Genomic DNA, 16,675 nt, shown 5'->3' with positions numbered 1-16,675 from the left:
TTTAGGAAAAAAAAAATGAAAAACAAAAAAAAAATCCCCCAAAACCAGGCACGTTTACGTCACCGAAATCCGACGGCGCCGTTCCCGCTCGGACGGGCGCCGCCGGCCTCTCCGAGGGCTGTCCTGAAAATAAAAACAGAAAAAATTCCCAAATTCATCCGGCGGATCCGTCCCCCCCCCTTGCAGCAGCTCCTCCTCTTCCTCTGCTCCAAAAAGAAGGGCAAAAAGCTCCTTTCTGACCCCAAATTTCCCACCGTGGTGGTTTCGGAGCGAAGGGCGCCGGTGTTCCCGGCTCCGGAACGTCGGGAAACGCCGGGAAATAAAGTTAAAAAATAATAATAAAAAAGAAAAACAAAACCCAAGTCCCACCTGCTCGAGGAATCTGAGACAAAGTCGCTGGAGCGGATCCGGGCTCCGGAGCTGGCCGCTTTTTTTTCCCTTTTCCCGCTGTTTTTGAGTGTTTTTTTCCTTTTTTTTTTTTTTTTCTTTTTTCCCTCCTGCTCGGAGCAGCGGTAAAGCCGGAGCGCCGGGAACGTCTCTCTCCCGGCGGGAGGCCCCAATCCCCAATTCCCACCCTCCCAAAGTAATAATAATAATAATAATAATAATAAAAAAGGAAAAAAAAAACAAACGGAAAATACAGGAAAGACTTTTTAAAAAAAAAGCAAAAAAAAAAAAAATCGATAGTAACAGAGCCCTGTAGGTAGCAGAGAATTCCTTTTTTTTTCCCGTTTTTTTTTTCTTTTTCCGCCGTCGGATCAAGAGGAATTCTGGTTCTGGTAAATGGAGGCTTTTTCCTTCAGTAGATCCAGACACAAGTGGCAGCTCCAGCTCCCTGGAGAAAAAATAATTAAGTAATTAAATAAATAAGTAAGTAAATAAATAAATAAGAACAAATTTTAAAAAAAAAAAAGTGGAAAAATGGGGGACGGAGGAGGCCGGAGAGCTTCGCGCGGCCGAGGCGCTTCCAGGCGCCGTCGCATTTTTTATTTTATTATTTATTTATTTTTTTTTACGATCCGAAAACTCCTAATTTTTCCGTCTGCTCCGACCGGCGGGAAGGAGGAACGAGCACGGAGAGAAGAACGGGAACGGCTCCCGAGAGCTCGGGGCAGGGAGACGGACCTCGGGGGGTTATTGCACCGATTTAATTAATTCAGCCCCATTTGGGCACCAAAAAAAAAAAAAAAAAAAAAAAAAAAGAGAAAAGCCGAGTCCGCCCGGACGCCGAATCCCGGGAAAAGCCGAGGCGGGACGAGGCTCCTACCTTCCGGCGGCTCCGACATGGGCGGAGTGAGGCAGTACATGTGATAGCCGCGGTCGCAGTCGTCGCAGAAGAGCAGCTGGTCCTGAGCCGACGGGACGCGGGCGGAAAAAGAAGAGCAAATCGGCACGATCAGACAGCGTTTTCCGGGTAAAAAGAGGGAAAATCGCCTCCCCCCCCTCCCCCCACCGGCTTCGCCTCCGGGTTGTTTTCTTTTTTTTTTTTTTTTTTTTTCCCCCCCTCTTTTCCCGGGTCGGTTACTCACGTCGTTCTCGGAGGTGCCGCAGATGTTGCAGCACTTGCACTCGATGCACTGCCAGCGGTAGGTCTTCACCGCCGCCATCATCACCGGCGTGAACTGCAGGCACGACGGGTGACCTGCCGGAGCCGGGGAAAAAACGGGGGGAAAAAAGGAAAAAAAAAATAATAATAAAAATAAATAACTCACGTTCCCACGGGGAAAAGAGCCAAAAAAAGAAATACGTAATAATTAGAGGACGGGGCGCGGAGCTAAACGCCGCCGAAACGCCGGGAAAACGATGCCGAACATCCCGGGTTTCGCTATTTTTTTTTTCCCCCCCCCTTCCCCAGCCATCCCCGGCGGGATAAGGCGGCGGCGAGCGGCGTTCCCGGCGGAGCGGGGACCTTACCGGAGCGGCCGCAGTCGGAGCAGGAGACGAGCTCTTCGGGCTGCCCCGTTTTCTTGTTGATTTTGGAGTCGCCCAGGCAGAAGTCGCAGTAGTTGTTGGGCAAGGCCAAGCCGTCGGGGCCTTTCTTGGCTGCGGCGGGAGCGGGGAAGAAAATAAATCAATCCCATCCCCCAAAAAAAAATGGGATTTTGGTGCGATGGGGAGGAAGGAAACGCGCGTTTTCCCGCGGGCGGACGCCCGGAGCCGCCCTCTCCGGGGATGCGGGGAGGTTTCGCGCGGATTTGGAGACTCCATCCGGGTCGGGAGAAGACCCCAGGGATCGGCGTTCCCGGGAATGCGGGGGTCAGGGGGGAGAGGGGGAAAACCCACCAGGAACGCCGCTTACATTTCTGCTCTTCCGACCGTTGCGAGACGGGAGTCGGGGGCTGCGAGTCGTCCTTGTCGTCTCCCTCCTCCTCGGCCAGGTGCGAGTGAGCGTAGTGGTAGCTCAGGCCCGGCCGGTTCTTGTACCGCTTCCCGCAGACTACAGAGCGAGGAAAAAAAAGGGAAAAAAAAATAAAAAAAAAAAAGGTGGAAAAGAGGTTGGAGCAGCCGGAAAACCGCCGGCGACCCGTTCGCTAACTCGGCTCCGAGCCCGCGGCGCCGGTTCCCGCGCTGCTCCGGGGGGCACCCGCCGGGCCGGTGTCCGAGACGTCGGGCCGGTTTCTCCCTCTCCTCTAAAAAAAAAAAAAAAAAAAATCTCCCGTTTTCCCCCCCCTCGAGAAAAAAAGCAATTATCCCACCCAGAGGCTTTGTTGCCGTCGGGTGGATCCCGCCGGAGCCGGGACGTGAGCGGTTCCCGAACGCGGGAATCGATTCGAGGGATAAAACGCCGCGGCAGGGCGGGGGAAAAATAAAATAAAAAATCCGGGTGTCTCCCGCCCGGAACGTTTTTACTGGGAAAAACGCCGGAGGAGGCGTCGGAAATGATGTTTTTCCACCACCCACCCACCTCCGCCACCCCGTTTTTTCCGCGTCGTGGGCGAATCGAGACGCTGCGGGGATGGGAAACGGCTTCGGGAAAAGCTTCCCGGACCCGGAGATCGCCCGGAGCTTTTCCTTAACCTTTTTCCCACCCCCCCCCCATCTCGCAAAGCACAGAGAAACCTCGTGAGCCCTAAAATCCCGTCTATTTGCCCCCAAAACGTGTGTTTTCAGCATCGTGCTTCCCAGCCGAGGATTCAACATGTCAAAATTAAAAAAAAAAAAAGAGGGAAAAAAGCACCAGGAAGCAGGGAAAAAGCCCCAAATCGCGGCTTTTCCGGCTCTTTACGGAGCCTTTCTGCGAGCTGGGAAGGGCGGCGGGCGCCGGCAGCTCCCGGCTCGGCCGAAGCCGAGCGCCGGGGAAAGCGGCGGGCGAGCGGCGTCTCGTCCCGCCCGGTTTTCCCGGCGTCGGCTTCGCTCGGGGCGAAGCTTTTCCGTCTCTCCGTCATCGCGACGGGACCCCGGCGGGGTTTCGGGAGAGGCTTTTTCCCGCCTCTCTCCCTATCCGGAGGGCGGCGGCGGCGTTTTCCTCTTCCCAAAGCTCCCACCGGAGAGCCGCTAACCCGGAGCCGTTTGAACCCGGAAAGAGCGCGAGATTTTCCTTTTTTTTTTTTTTTTTTTTTTTTGGGGGGGGGAAAGGGGGGAAAAAACAGCCCCAGGGTGGGGGAAAAAAAAACAGCGGCAGCGACGCATCCCGGCGCTTGGCACAAATCCCGAGCGCGCCGGGTCCGGGCCGGAAACGCCGGCACGATTTTCCCCCCACTTTTCGCCGCCGCTTCTCCCGATTTTTCGGCACCGCGGCGGGGAGCGAGCAGGGATTAAACTTTGCTTTTCCCAAGTGTCTTTTTTTTTTTTTTTTTTTTTTTTTTTAAGGAGGCGGCGAGGTTGGCTTTGACGTCGGCTCGGCGGCTTTTCGCCCTCGGCCTCCTTTTTTCCCCTCCCCTCTTCCCTGCCCGGCGAGTTTTCGGCAAGGAAACGTTTCCAGGAGAGCAGAGGCAGGAGGAAAAATTAAAAAAAAAAAAAAAAAAAGGATTAAAAAGGGGGGAAGGGAGGAAAAAAAAGAAGAGGGGGCGGAAAAAGAAAATAAAGAAAAACCAAACGAACGACGGGGAAGGAGGGGAAAAAAATATCGGAAAACAAGGCAGACAGAGAGCGGACTACCTCGGTCAGGAGGTTTCAAGGAATGCTTTTGTTTGTAACTATCTGAAACACAGAAAGAGAGTCGTGAGAAGAGAAAAAAAAAATAAATAAATAAAGTGAAATAAAACGAGATAAAACAGAACAAAAACCACAGTCACCGCACACAGTAGATCGCACTCACGCACCCGTGCCAGGCGACAGACAGCAGAGGGACTCCGGAAACGAGGAGAGGAAAGGAGGGGGAAGGAAGAAAATAAATGAATGAATAAATAAGCACAGCGGCTCAGGGGGAGGGGGGGGGGTTAGTTTGGGGGTTGGCTTTTGTGGGTTTTTTTTTTTTCTTTGCTCCTGAGAAAGAAAAAAAAAAAAAAAATAGCGGCGGCTCCGGTAGGACGGGAGGAAGGAGAGAGAAAGGTTGTTTGAGAGCGTCGGGGCGCCGCTTTTCTCCACCGTTTTCTGTCGGATTTGGGTTTTTCTTGCCGGCCTCTTTCCTCCTCTGGCAGCGAGGAGGAGGAGGAGGAGGAAGGTGGAAAGGGGGGGGGGAGAAGGGAGGAAGAAACGGTATGGAAAGTCCCGCGGCAGCGGGAGACCCGGCCCGGTGCCAGCAGCAGGCCGGGAAGGGCCAGAGCCTGGAAAATAAACCCCCGAAAAAGGGTTTTTTTTTTTTTTTTTTTTTTTTTTTTTTACGGAGAACGGGAGGAGCAACGCGCGGCACGGAGCCGCGCCGGAGCAACCGCCGCCGGGAAAATCCCGGAGGAGCGGCGGCGGCGGCCGGCACGGCCCCGAACCGCCTCTCCCATCCCGCGCCGGCCTGGAGCCGTTTTCTCCCCCTTTTCGCCCCATCCCGGCAAGGGGAAAAATCGCCTCCGAGGGTATCGCAAGCGGCCGGAGCCGCGGCGGGATATCGGATCTCTCCGCTCGCTCCGGATCAAAGCTGCCCGCGCGTCCCGGAGGCCGGCAGGGAAAACGGAGCGCGGCAGCCGGGAGGGGACGGGCTCGGCGTTTCGGGGCCTCCGTTCAACCAGGGGAATTGGCAGGCCGGGAAACAAGGCGTGGGGGCAAAAAAAAATAATAATAAAATAAAGAGTAATAATAATAAAAAAAAAAAGGATAAATAAAATCAGGTTTCTCCTCATTTCCGAGCGCTTGGACGTGCAGGGCCGGAAAGGCGCCGACGCGGCGCAGAGGAGCGCGTTTCCCACCCCCTCCCTCCGCGGAAAACACAAAATCCGTCAAGCATCCGGGCAGGGCTGCGAGTCCGAAGGGGTCCGAAATGCAAAATAAAACCCTTCCCCCCCCCCCCCCTCCTCCTCCTCCTCCTCCTCCTCCCTCCCCGAAGGCTTCGCGCTCCCTCTTCCGCAAGGGCTGAAACTCTCGTACTCACTGTCGCAAGCGTACGGTTTATCCCGGTCTTCCAAAATAGCCGCATCCAGTTTCTTGCGGGTCCCTCCGACGCCTTTGCCCTGGGGAGCAGGGAGGGGAAGGGAAGGTTGAGGCAGGCTGCGGGGCGAACCGCCGCTCCGAGGACGCCGGAGCGATTCGGCAGCCGGGGGGGGGAAAAAAAAGTGATCCGATGCTGCCCCTTAGCGGAGACGGCCCCAAATGGCCTGGAAAAGGGCCCAAAACGGCTCGGGAAAGGGCCCAAAACGGCCCGGGAAAGGGCCCCAAAACAGCCCGGGAAAGGGCCCAAAACGGCCCGGGAAAGGGCCCCCAAATGGGCCCCAAAACGGCCCGGGAAAGGGCCCCAAAACGGGCCCAAAACAGCCGGGAAAGGGCCCAAAACGGCCCGGGAAGGGGCCCCGAAACAGGCCCAAAACAGCCGGGAAAGGGCCCAAAACGGCCCAGAAAAGGGCCCCCAAATGGGCCCCAAAACGGCCCGGGAAAGGGCCCAAAACAGGCCCAAAACAGCCGGGAAAGGGCCCAAAACGGCCCAGAAAATGGCCCCCAAATGGGCCCCAAAACGGCCCGGGAAAGGGCCCCAAAACAGGCCCAAAACAGCCGGGAAAGGGCCCAAAACGGCCCGGAAAAGGGCCCCAAACGGCGGCGGCGAAGGACGGTGCTGGGAGGGAGAAGGGATTGCCGGATATCGCCCAAGTTATTTGGGATCGCGCCGCCCGAATCCATCGGGATCGTCAGCGGATCTCCAGGATCGTATTGCCCAAATTATCTGGGATCACGCTGCCCAAATCCATCGGGATCGTCAGCGGATCTCCAGGATCGTATCGCCCAAATTATCTGGGATCACGCTGCCCAAATCCATCGGGATCGTCAGCGGATCTCCAGGATCGTATCGCCCAAATTATCTGGGATCACGCTGCCCAAATCCATCGGGATCGTCAGCGGATCTCCAGGATCGTATTGCCCAAATTATCTGGGATCACGCTGCCCAAATCCATCGGGATCGTCAGCGGATCTCCAGGATCGTATTGCCCAAATTATCTGGGATCACGCTGCCCAAATCCATCGGGATCGTCAGCGGATCTCCAGGATCGTATCGCCCAAATTATCTGGGATCACGCTGCCCAAATCCATCGGGATCGTCAGCGGATCTCCAGGATCGTATCGCCCAAATTATCTGGGATCATGCTGCCCAAATCCATCGGGATCGTCAGCGGATCTCCAGGATCGTATCGCCCAAATTATCTGGGATCACGCTGCCCAAATCCATCGGGATCGTCAGCGGATCTCCAGGATCGTATTGCCCAAATTATCTGGGATCACGCTGCCCAAATCCATCGGGATCGTCAGCGGATCTCCAGGATCGTATTGCCCAAATTATCTGGGATCATGCTGCCCAAATCCATCGGGATCGTCAGCGGATCTCCAGGATCGTATCGCCCAAATTATCTGGGATCATGCTGCCCAAATCCATCGGGATCGTCAGCGGATCTCCAGGATCGTATCGCCCAAATTATCTGGGATCGCGCCGCCTGAATCCGTCGGGATCGTCAGCGGATCTCCGGGATCCTACCGCCCGCATCATCTGGGATCGCGCGGCTCGAACCGTTCCCAGACTGCACCACCCCAACCGTCCGGGATCGTCGGCGCGTCTCCGGCATCACGCCGCCCGAAACCGTTGGGCGTCGCGCTGCCCGAACCGTTCGGCATCGCCGGCGGGGTCCCTCCCGGAGCGTTCGCCTCCCGAGAGCACCCGCGATTTCCTTCGGGAAGGGGCGGATCCGCACGAGGGATCTCCAGCGAGGCACGACTGGATCCCTCTCGCCCGGCGGGCGGCCGGGATAATCGGCGCTCGTTAGCCGAGCCGCCTCAGCCGCCTCGTTTGCTCGGCAATTCCGTTCGGCACAGACACGGCGGAGCCCCGGGAGGTGTCCGGACCTTCTGAGCTATCCGGGGCGTTTCGGTTTAACGAGGAATCGTTAAACGAAACCGGCGCCGACGGGACGGAGCCCGGCCGCCCTCACCTTGGCTTTCCCCTTCCCTCTCCGCTTCGGCGTATCTTCCTCGTAGTCTTCGTCGTCCAAATCATCCAGGAAGTCGTCCGGCTCGAGAATCCGCTGGGAATAAAGAAAAAGAAAGGAGAGGGGTTACGGCAAACCAAACCTTGGCACGGATGAAGGGGGAAAAAAAAAAAAACCCCACGAGAGAGGATGAAGGCCTCAGGGCTGCGGCCGCTGGGGCAGGCGGCGTTTCCAACCTGTATCACGCGAGGAGGAGGAGGAGGAGGAGGAAGCAGTCAAGAAGGATGAGGACCGGGAAAAACTCATCACGCCAAAGAGCGCCGCAGAAAAGCCCAGGAAAGGGGAAAACACTTGTTATTTTTTGGAAAAAAGTGCTGTCCTATTGCACCTCGCTCTGCCCCGTGCTTCGCCGCGGGGGGAGCGTTGCTAAACCGCAGCCGTTTGGGGCGGAAAACGGGGGCCGTTTTCCGGCCCGCTCCGGCGCCTATCCCGGGATCCATCCTCTCACGTGTCCGAACATCCAAACGACCCGGCCTGAAATCACGTTTCTACCTAAAACCACATTCCGTGGTGGGGGGGGGGGGAGCAAAAACAGGGCCAGAGGCAAGAAGGCGCCTGGAAAAACAACCCGTTTCAACAGAAAAAAAATAAATTAAAAAAAAAAAAAGGTCTCTGTGACCCAGAACGTCCTTTTCCAGCCCGGACCGAGGCTAATCCGTACCCAAGCCGGCCTTTGATCCGCTAAGCCAATGATTTCCAACCCAGAGCTCACGTCCACGGGGTGTTTCTGAAGGTGAAAGGCTTTATTAAGAAAAAAAAAAAGAGAAAAAAGAGAGAGAAAAAAGGGGAAATCGGGACACCCCAATCGCAGGAGTAAAGCTTAAACCAGAGGGTTGGAAGGTTTTCACCCAATTCCGTCTCGGATAACGCTTAATCCGGCTTCGGGCCTCAGTAGCACCTTGCTTTTGGGGGAAAAAAAAGGAGCTTTTGGCACAATTCAGCTCCAAACCGGAGCCGCCCGGTGGGGATTAAACGACTGCAAAACGAAAACCGCGTTCCTAAGCGGGCGAGCGAAGCGCAGCCAAAAATCACCGGGTTTCCGCAAAAAAACAGCTCAGGGCAGGGGAGGGTAAAAAAGCAAAGCGGAGAGGAGAGAGACCAGCAGCGGAGCGGCCCAAAACGCCTCCCCGGCGCCGGTCAAAGAGCGAGATCTGCGACGGAAGGTCGCGAATCCTTCCCCAAAACGGTCAGCGTTACCCGCGGGCGGCAAGGCTGGATCGCGACAGCCGGGCGCGAAGCGACCGGTCGGCCGTAATCCGGCTAAAATCCTCGGCGGCTTCCTCGCTCCTCTCCATTTCCCAAGTCGTGTCCCCGCCTCGCTCTCTCGGAGCTCGTCCTCGAAGGGCTCCCGGGAAAGACGGCGCTCGGACGAGCGGCTCGGCGGCCTTTTCCGCTCGGCAGCGGGCCAAAAGTTTTGCTTTTAAATAAGCCGGTTAATCGGGGAAAAAGCTTCGGAGTTTAGGAATAAAAACTCCGGTTTGATCAGACGTCTCGGCGCTTCTAGCGACTCAGGGAAGCGGAGCAGCAGCGAGGAGCAGAGGAGGGAAGAGAAGCACAGCGGAAAACTTGGTGGATTTTGCCCGAAATGGGGAAAATAAAAAAAAAAAAAAAAGAGGCTCGTGCGCAGGCACCCTGAAGGCGAGCGAGCCCGGGCGGTACCGGCGCGAGGAGAGGAGCATCGTCCCTCCCCGCGTCCCGCTGCCGGGCGAGGGACGCCAAAACGAGAAACTAAAAAGGAGGAGAGAAAAAATAAAATAAATAAAAAAAAAAGGGGGGAGGAGAAAACTTTTACCGCGCGGTTCCCGCGGGCAACGTACCTTCCGCGCCCGGCTGTTGGCGACGGGGAACTCGCCCAGGCTGTCGTCGTCGAGGCGCGGGTCCGGCAGGGCCCGTTTCTCCAGCGGGTCGGTCCGCAGCAGGGCCTCGAGGCTGCTGCCGTCCTGCGAGATCAGCCCTTCCTTCTTCAGCGTCTGCTCGGCGTCTGCGGCAAGGAGGCGCGGGCGGATCAGCGACCGGCGGCGGCGTTCCCGCGCCTCGCATCGCGCCCCGGCCGAGCGCAGCTTCCAAGCCGCTTCCCTCCCCTCCGGCGGCGAAGGGTCCGGCGAGCACGTTTGTTTAAAAAAAAAAAACAGCAAAAAAAACCACCCACGATAAAATGTGGGTTTTATCGACCCACGTTAAGCAGCTTCTTCGGCAGCAGTCGGCTCTATCCCGGCACGGGACAGAGGAAAGCCGGGAAAACGGTCGCCAGACGGCTCCATCCCGGCACGGCACGGAGCAAAGCCGGGAAAACGGTCGCAGCCGCCTCTATCCCGGCACGGCACGCAGCAAAGCCGGGAAAACGGTCGCAGCCGCCTCTATCCCGGCACGGCACGCAGCAAAGCCGGGAAAACGGTCGCAGCCGCCTCTATCCCAGCACGGCACGCAGCAAAGCCGGGAAAACGGTCGCCAAACGCCTCTATCCCGGCACGGCACGGAGCAAAGCCGGGAAAACGGTCGCCAGCCGCCTCTATCCCAGCACGGCACGCAGCAAAGCCGGGAAAACCGTCGCCAAACGCCTCTATCCCGGCACAGCACGGAGCAAAGCCGGGAAAACGGTCGCCAGCCGCCTCTATCCCAGCACGGCACGGAGCAAAGCCGGGAAAACGGTCGCCAAACGCCTCTATCCCGGCACGGCACGGAGCAAAGCCGGGAAAACGGTCGCAGCCGCCTCTATCCCGGCACGGCACGCAGCAAAGCCGGGAAAACGGTCGCCAAACGCCTCTATCCCGGCACGGCACGGAGCAAAGCCGGGAAAACCATCGCCAGCTGCCTCTATCCTGGCACGGGACAGAGGAAAGCCGGGAAAACGGTCGCCAGCCGCCTCTATCCCAGCACGGCACGCAGCAAAGCCCGGAAAACGGTCGCCAGCCGCCTCTATCCCAGCACGGCACGGAGCAAAGCCAGGAAAATGGTCGCCAGCTGCATCCCAGAAGTGGAAACGGGAAGGATTTACCTGGTTTAATGGACGGGAAGGAGAGTCGCGGGTCCTCCGGAGGATGAGCGCGGCGTTTTTTTCCGCCAGCGGCGAGCGGGGTAGGAGTAAAGCTGCCCGGCGGCTAAACCTTTGGAAAAAAAAAACAAAGGAAAAAAAAAACAAAACAAAACAAAAAAAAAGGAGGCAGGGAAGAAAACGTTGGCTGCGTTTCCCGGGCCGAGGCAGCCGAAGGGAGCCGGCTCGCTCCGGGCGTACCGGGCCCGCGGTGCCGCTTCTCCATCCAGATGTAGCAGTTGCTCTGGGCCACGCCGGTCTGGGAGTCGAGGAAGGGCAGGCGGACGCTGCGCTCGGCGCACAGCCGGGCGTTGTAGTTGTGGCACTGCTCCATGGCATCGCGGTAGTACTGCTCGCCGAGGCTGCCGGGAGAGAAAAGGCGGCGGCGGCGACGGCGGCGTCAAGCCGAGCCACGGAAGCGGGAGCCGGGAAGAGCGGCCGAAGCGGCGCGGCTCCTTCCCTCCCGGCATCCGCGACGCCGGAGGACGCCCGGCTGCTTCGCCCGTCCCGCTAACCGGACGCTCCCGCGGCCTTTTCCCGCGCCAAACCAGTCCCCCCCCCCCCCTCCTTTTTATTCCCGTATCCCATCCGGCTGGAAACGAGCGCCGTCCGCGGAATATCGCGGCGGATAAAAAGGTTTAAAGGGAAGCGGGAAAGGGTTGAAATCGCTTTTTCACGGATTTTTTTTTTTTTTCTTTTTTTTTCCCCAGCGCGGGTAAAGGTCGGACGCGACAACCCCCGGCGATCATCCGCGGGCCGAGGAAATCCCAAGACGGTTTTTCTCTCCGGTGACGGCAGAGGGAGCCCGAAGTCCAGGCTCGGACGAAGGCGTCCGTTAAAATTCCCAAAGTTTGGGGCAGCGGAATCCCTCCCGGAGCCGTTACTTTTCCCCGCCACGCTCGCTTCCCACCCGCAGAGCCGCCGCGGCGCGGCTCGCCCTAAAAAAATTTCCCGTAAACTCTCGAATTCCCGGAAAAGAGGAGGGTTACGGGGGGGGGGGGGGGGGAAAGGAGGATTCGGCCTCTTGGATGCGGATCGTGCAAAATCGGAAAAGGTTCCGGTCCGAAACGTTTCCAAATTCACAAGGAAAAGCAAAAAAAAATAAATAAATAAATAAAAAACGGGGGGGAGAAATCAACCCCCGGAATAAGAATCCGCCGTTATTTCAGGTTTGGAAAGTTCCTGCGGGAAGCGCGAGAGCGGGATCCGGCAGCCGGAAAAACGTCGGAAAACGGGGTTTTTAAAGGGCTCTTTGGGCAGGAAGCTGCCAGCAGCGGAACAAACTTTATCTAAAAAAAAAAATATATAATAATAAATCAATAAATAGACGCCAGCAAGGAGAAAAATCACTGCGTTTTTTTTCTAAACGCATAAAAAAAGAGCGAGCGATGAAAGGTGTCCGGACGAGGTTTTTACCGGACCGGGAGGAATATTTTCAAGGCTGGGAAATATATAAACGGGTTTGACAAACCGGATTATCGCTCCCTACGGATTTTTTCCGGCTCGGACCCGGATACGACGCTGAACCGCTACCGCTAAGGTGTTTTTAAGCGCCTTTAAGGCGCAGCTTCCAGGGAAACGGGTCGCCCCGGAAACGACGCCGGTGGTTTTGGGGTGTTTTAGCTTAAAAAAAATAAAAATAAATAAATAAATTAAATGAAATAAAATAAAAAATGAAATAAAATAAAAATAATAATATGATAAAAAAAAATGAAATTAAAATTAAATTAAATTAAATTAAAATAACATAAAAATAAAATAAAAAATAAAATAAAAATAAAATAAAAATAAAAATAAATTAAAATAATAAAAAATAAAATAAAATAAAATGAAGCCTGCGCCTACCTCTCGCCAGGATCCGTGGCCCGGCCGGGCAAAGCTTTGCGCCGTTGCAGCACTCGAAACCCCCACGGCCTCCCGTATAGGGCCTATATGGTGCGGGGGACCCCCGCCCCACCGCCACGGCCCGTATAGGGGAGGACCTGGCGCTCCCCCGAGGGCTCTATAGGCCCCTCTTGGGGGGTTCTATAGCTGCCCCCGAAGCTCTATGGGTTCTGCCGCCCTTTATGAGGCTCTATGGGGGGGGGAGCCCCACTCCCAAGGCGCTATAGGGGCCCCCCCCACCCTCACAGGGCCATATAGAGAGAAATCCGCACTCCTAGTGCTCTATAGGGCCCCTCTCACAGGGCTGAATGGGGGGAATCCCTGCTCCCCAGCTTCTATAGGGTCCCCTTGCACGCCTATACGGGGAGGACCCTTACCCCCGGGCTCCACAGGGCCCCTCACAGGGCCATATAGGGAGGGACCCCCTTCACAGGGCCATATGGGAGGCGGAGGCCCATTCCCAGGCTCTCCAGAGCCCCCTCACAGGGCCATAGGGGGGCACCTAGGACCATATAGAGGGGTGAAGCCTATGCCCTCAGCTCCATAGCATCCCCTCAGAGGACCCTATACGGAGGGATCCCCCACCTCAACGGCCTTACAGGGTCCCCAGGCTCTACAGGACCCCCTCAGAGGACCCTATAGGGAAGGACCCCACACCTCCACGGCCTTACAGGGTCCCCAGGCTCTACAGGACCCCCTCAGAGGACCCTATAGGGAAGGACCCCTCACCTCCACAGCCTTACAGGGTCCCCAGGCTCTATAGGACCCCCTCAGAGGACCCTATAGGGAAGGACCCCACACCTCCACGGCCTTACAGGGTCCCCAGGCTCTACAGGACCCTCTCAGAGGACCCTATAGGGAAGGACCCCTCACCTCCACGGCCTTACAGGGTCCCGAGGCTCTACAGGACCCCCTCAGAGGACCCTATAGGGAAGGACCCCACACCTCCACGGCCTTACAGGGTCCCCAGGCTCTACAGGACCCCCTCAGAGGACCCTATAGGGAAGGACCCCTCACCTCCACGGCCTTACAGGGTCCCCAGGCTCTACAGGACCCCTTCAGAGGACCCTATAGGGAAGGACCTCACATGTCCACGGCCTTACAGGGTCCCCAGACTCTATAGGACCCCCTCAGAGGACCCTATAGGGAAGGACCCCTCACCTCCACGGCCTTACAGGGTCCCCAGGCTCTACAGGACCCCTTCAGAGGACCCTATAGGGAAGGACCTCACATGTCCACGGCCTTACAGGGTCCCCAGACTCTATAGGACCCCCTCAGAGGACCCTATAGGGAAGGACCCCTCACCTCCACGGCCTTACAGGGTCCCCAGGCTCTACAGGACCCCCTCAGAGGACCCTATAGGAAAGGACCCCACACCTCCACGGCCTTACAGGGTCCCCAGACTCTACAGGACCCCCTCAGAGGACCTTATAGGGAAGGACCCCACACCTCCACGGCCTTACAGGGTCCCCAGACTCTACAGGACCCTCTCAGAGGACCACATAGGGGTTCTCCGCCCAACAGGACCCTATAGGGGACCTCCTCAGCAGGACCATATAGGGAAGAACTCCACACCGACACTGCTACAGGTTCCCCAGGCTCTACGGGACCCACGCAGAGGCCCCTATAGGGGTTCTCCCCCCAACAGGACCCTATAGGGGACCTCCCCATGGGACCGCAGAGGGAAGAACTCCACACCAACGGCACTATAGGTTCCCCAGGCTCTACGGGACCCACGCAGAGGCCCCTATAGGGGTTCTCCCCCCAACAGGACCCTATAGGGGACCTCCCCATGGGACCACAGAGGGAAGAACTCCACACCAACGGCACTATAGGTTCCCCAGGCTCTACGGGACCCACGCAGAGGCCCCTATAGGGTTCTCCCCCCAACAGGACCCTATAGGGGACCTCCCCATGGGTCCGTAGAGGGAAGAACTCCACACCAACGGCACTATAGGTTCCCCAGGCTCTACGGGACCCACGCAGAGGCCCCTATAGGGGTTCTCCCCCCAACAGGACCCTATAGGGGACCTCCCCATGGGACCGCAGAGGGAAGAACTCCACACCAACGGCACTATAGGTTCCCCAGGCTCTACGGGACCCCCTCAGAGGCCCCTATAGGGGTTCTCAGAGGGCCCGGGCCCCGCGCGGCGCCGTCCCGCCCTCGCCTTCCGCCACCGAGGAAACTTTGCCCCCAACAATGAGACCGGCCGCTCCCCCTCCCCCCCCCCACGCACCCCTCCGCCGCCACTTGGACTCGCCCGCGGGGGGTGGGGGGGGCAGCGCCCCGCGCCTCACGCCCCGCGCTGGGCCGAACCATTCGGCCCCCACCGCGGGGGGAGGGGGGGGGGGGAGCACTCACAGCTTGACTACATTCTGTACCACCGCCGCCATCTTCCCTCCGCCGCCCGGGCCTTGCGCCGCCCAGCGCGCATGCGCCGAGGGCGGGGCGGGGCCGGGTGTGCGTGTTTGGGAGGGGGGGAGGGGGAGAGGCCGCTCGGGCGCCTGCGCAAAAAGGCGGGGGCGGCGGCCGCGGCCGCGCGAGCATGCGCAGTGCCGCCTTTCCGCACACGCCCCCCCCTCCCCCGAACTCCGCGTGAGCTCATGCGCCGAACGCAAAGGCTGGCGCGGCTGGTTGCGCCGCTTTGCGCATGCGTCAAACCGCTCTTCTCCCCCCCCCCCGCCTGCGCGGCGGGGCGGGGCTCTGGCGCATGCGCGGGAGAAAAGGCGGGAAAAGGCTGAGGTGGGGGGGGGAGAGGCGCGAAGACGAGGGGGAAAATGGAGGAATGAGGGGAAAAGGCGGGAAGGGGCGCAAGGAGCCGGAGGGATGAGGCAGGAAGGCGAAGGGAAGAAGGGGAAGAAGCCAGAAACGGAGCTGGAAGAGCGGTAGGGGTGAAAGGGAAGGAAGGAAAGGGGCGATGGGGAGGATGAGGGTGAGGGGGGCGGATGAAGGGCAGCGGGGAGATGGACGAAGGGTTGAGGTAAAATGAAGAGTCAAAGCCAAAGATGAAGGAGAAAAAGTGGGAAAAGGCTGTGGATGGGGGGAGAAGGCACGAAGACGAGGGGGGAAATGGAGGAATGAGGGAAAAGGCGGGAAGGGGCGCAAGGAGACGGAGGGATGAGGCAGGAAGGCGAAGGGAAGATGGGGAAGAAGCCAGAAACGGAGCTGGAAGAGTGGTAGGGGTGAAAGGGAAGGAAGGAAAGGGGCGATGGGGAGGATGAGGGTGGAGGGGGGTGGATGAAGGGCAGCGGGGAGATGGACGAAGGGTTGAGGTAAAATGAAGAGTCAAAGCCAAAGATGAAGGAGAAAAAGTGGGAAAAGGCTGTGGATGGGGGGAGAGAGGCGTGATGACAAGGGGGAAAATGGAGGAATGAGGGGAAAAGGCGGGAAGGGGCGCAAGGAGACGGAGGGATGAGGCAGGAAGGCGAAGGGAAGAAGGGGAAGAAGCCAGAAACGGAGCTGGAAGAGCGGTAGGGGTGAAAGGGAAGGAAGGAAAGGGGCGATGGGGAGGATGAGGGTGGAGGGGGGTGGATGAAGGGCAGCGGGGAGATGGACGGAGGAAACACGGAGGCCTGGGGAGGATGTCGGATGCCGGGAGGAGATGATGGAGGAGACCTGGAGAGGATAAAATGGGGGATAAGAGAGTAACGGGGGTGAGGGAGGGCGCAAGAGAAAGCACACGAGACAAACGAAGGGCAGGTGGAAGGACGGAGGTGGTGAAGCGTAAAAAGGATAAGACACGGAAAGAAGGGATAACGGTAGGTAAGAAAAGAAGGCGGGTGAGGGCAAAGGGTGAACGACGAAGCGAGGAGACGTCCGAGCGGCGTAAGAAGGAGCAAATAGGATCGGGAGGGATTTGCAGAAGAGCGGGCTGATCTCTGCCCTGCACGAACAGATGGCCACTGCCCGGCGGCGGGATCCTGCTGGGGCGAAATCCGGCAGCGCGCACGCGCGTCCCTAAACCGCGCCGCGCTCCCTCGGACGCCGGCCGGGCACCTCGAGGAAAACCGCCGCTTCTCGGGGCGTCCGCGGGTGAAACGGCTTCGTCCCTGCCCCGGCGGTCCGGGAACAGGAGGAGAAGGGGCTGGGGAGTATTCAGCTGTGAATATTTGTGAATAATAAAGAAATAACTGGAGCGATGAGGCGAGGAGAGAGGCTCTGATCGATCTGGGGTCGGGTTTTACATCAGGGTTGTCGTCGCCG

At 58.1% G+C, this 16,675-nt stretch overlaps 1 protein-coding gene across 1 annotated transcript; it reads right to left on the bottom strand.

Annotated features, from left to right (window-relative positions):
* Nucleotides 1-638: 638 nt before the first annotated feature.
* On the bottom strand, nt 639-14,897 carry DPF2 (double PHD fingers 2). The gene is given in 13 exon segments (XM_062600806.1): nt 639-835; nt 1,268-1,349; nt 1,530-1,642; nt 1,915-2,043; nt 2,300-2,437; nt 4,099-4,140; nt 5,462-5,540; nt 7,500-7,592; nt 9,374-9,537; nt 10,552-10,612; nt 10,614-10,660; nt 10,789-10,949; nt 14,834-14,897. Coding segments are annotated over 13 exon segments (1,218 nt in total). The 5' UTR covers nt 14,866-14,897; the 3' UTR covers nt 639-758.
* Nucleotides 14,898-16,675: the final 1,778 nt, after the last annotated feature.

This window comes from Rhea pennata (genome assembly GCF_028389875.1).
Source record: "Rhea pennata isolate bPtePen1 chromosome 35 unlocalized genomic scaffold, bPtePen1.pri SUPER_35_unloc_2, whole genome shotgun sequence".
NCBI lineage: Eukaryota > Metazoa > Chordata > Aves > Rheiformes > Rheidae > Rhea > Rhea pennata.
Note: the sequence above shows the minus strand (reverse complement) of the source record. Positions and strands in the feature narration are given on the sequence as shown.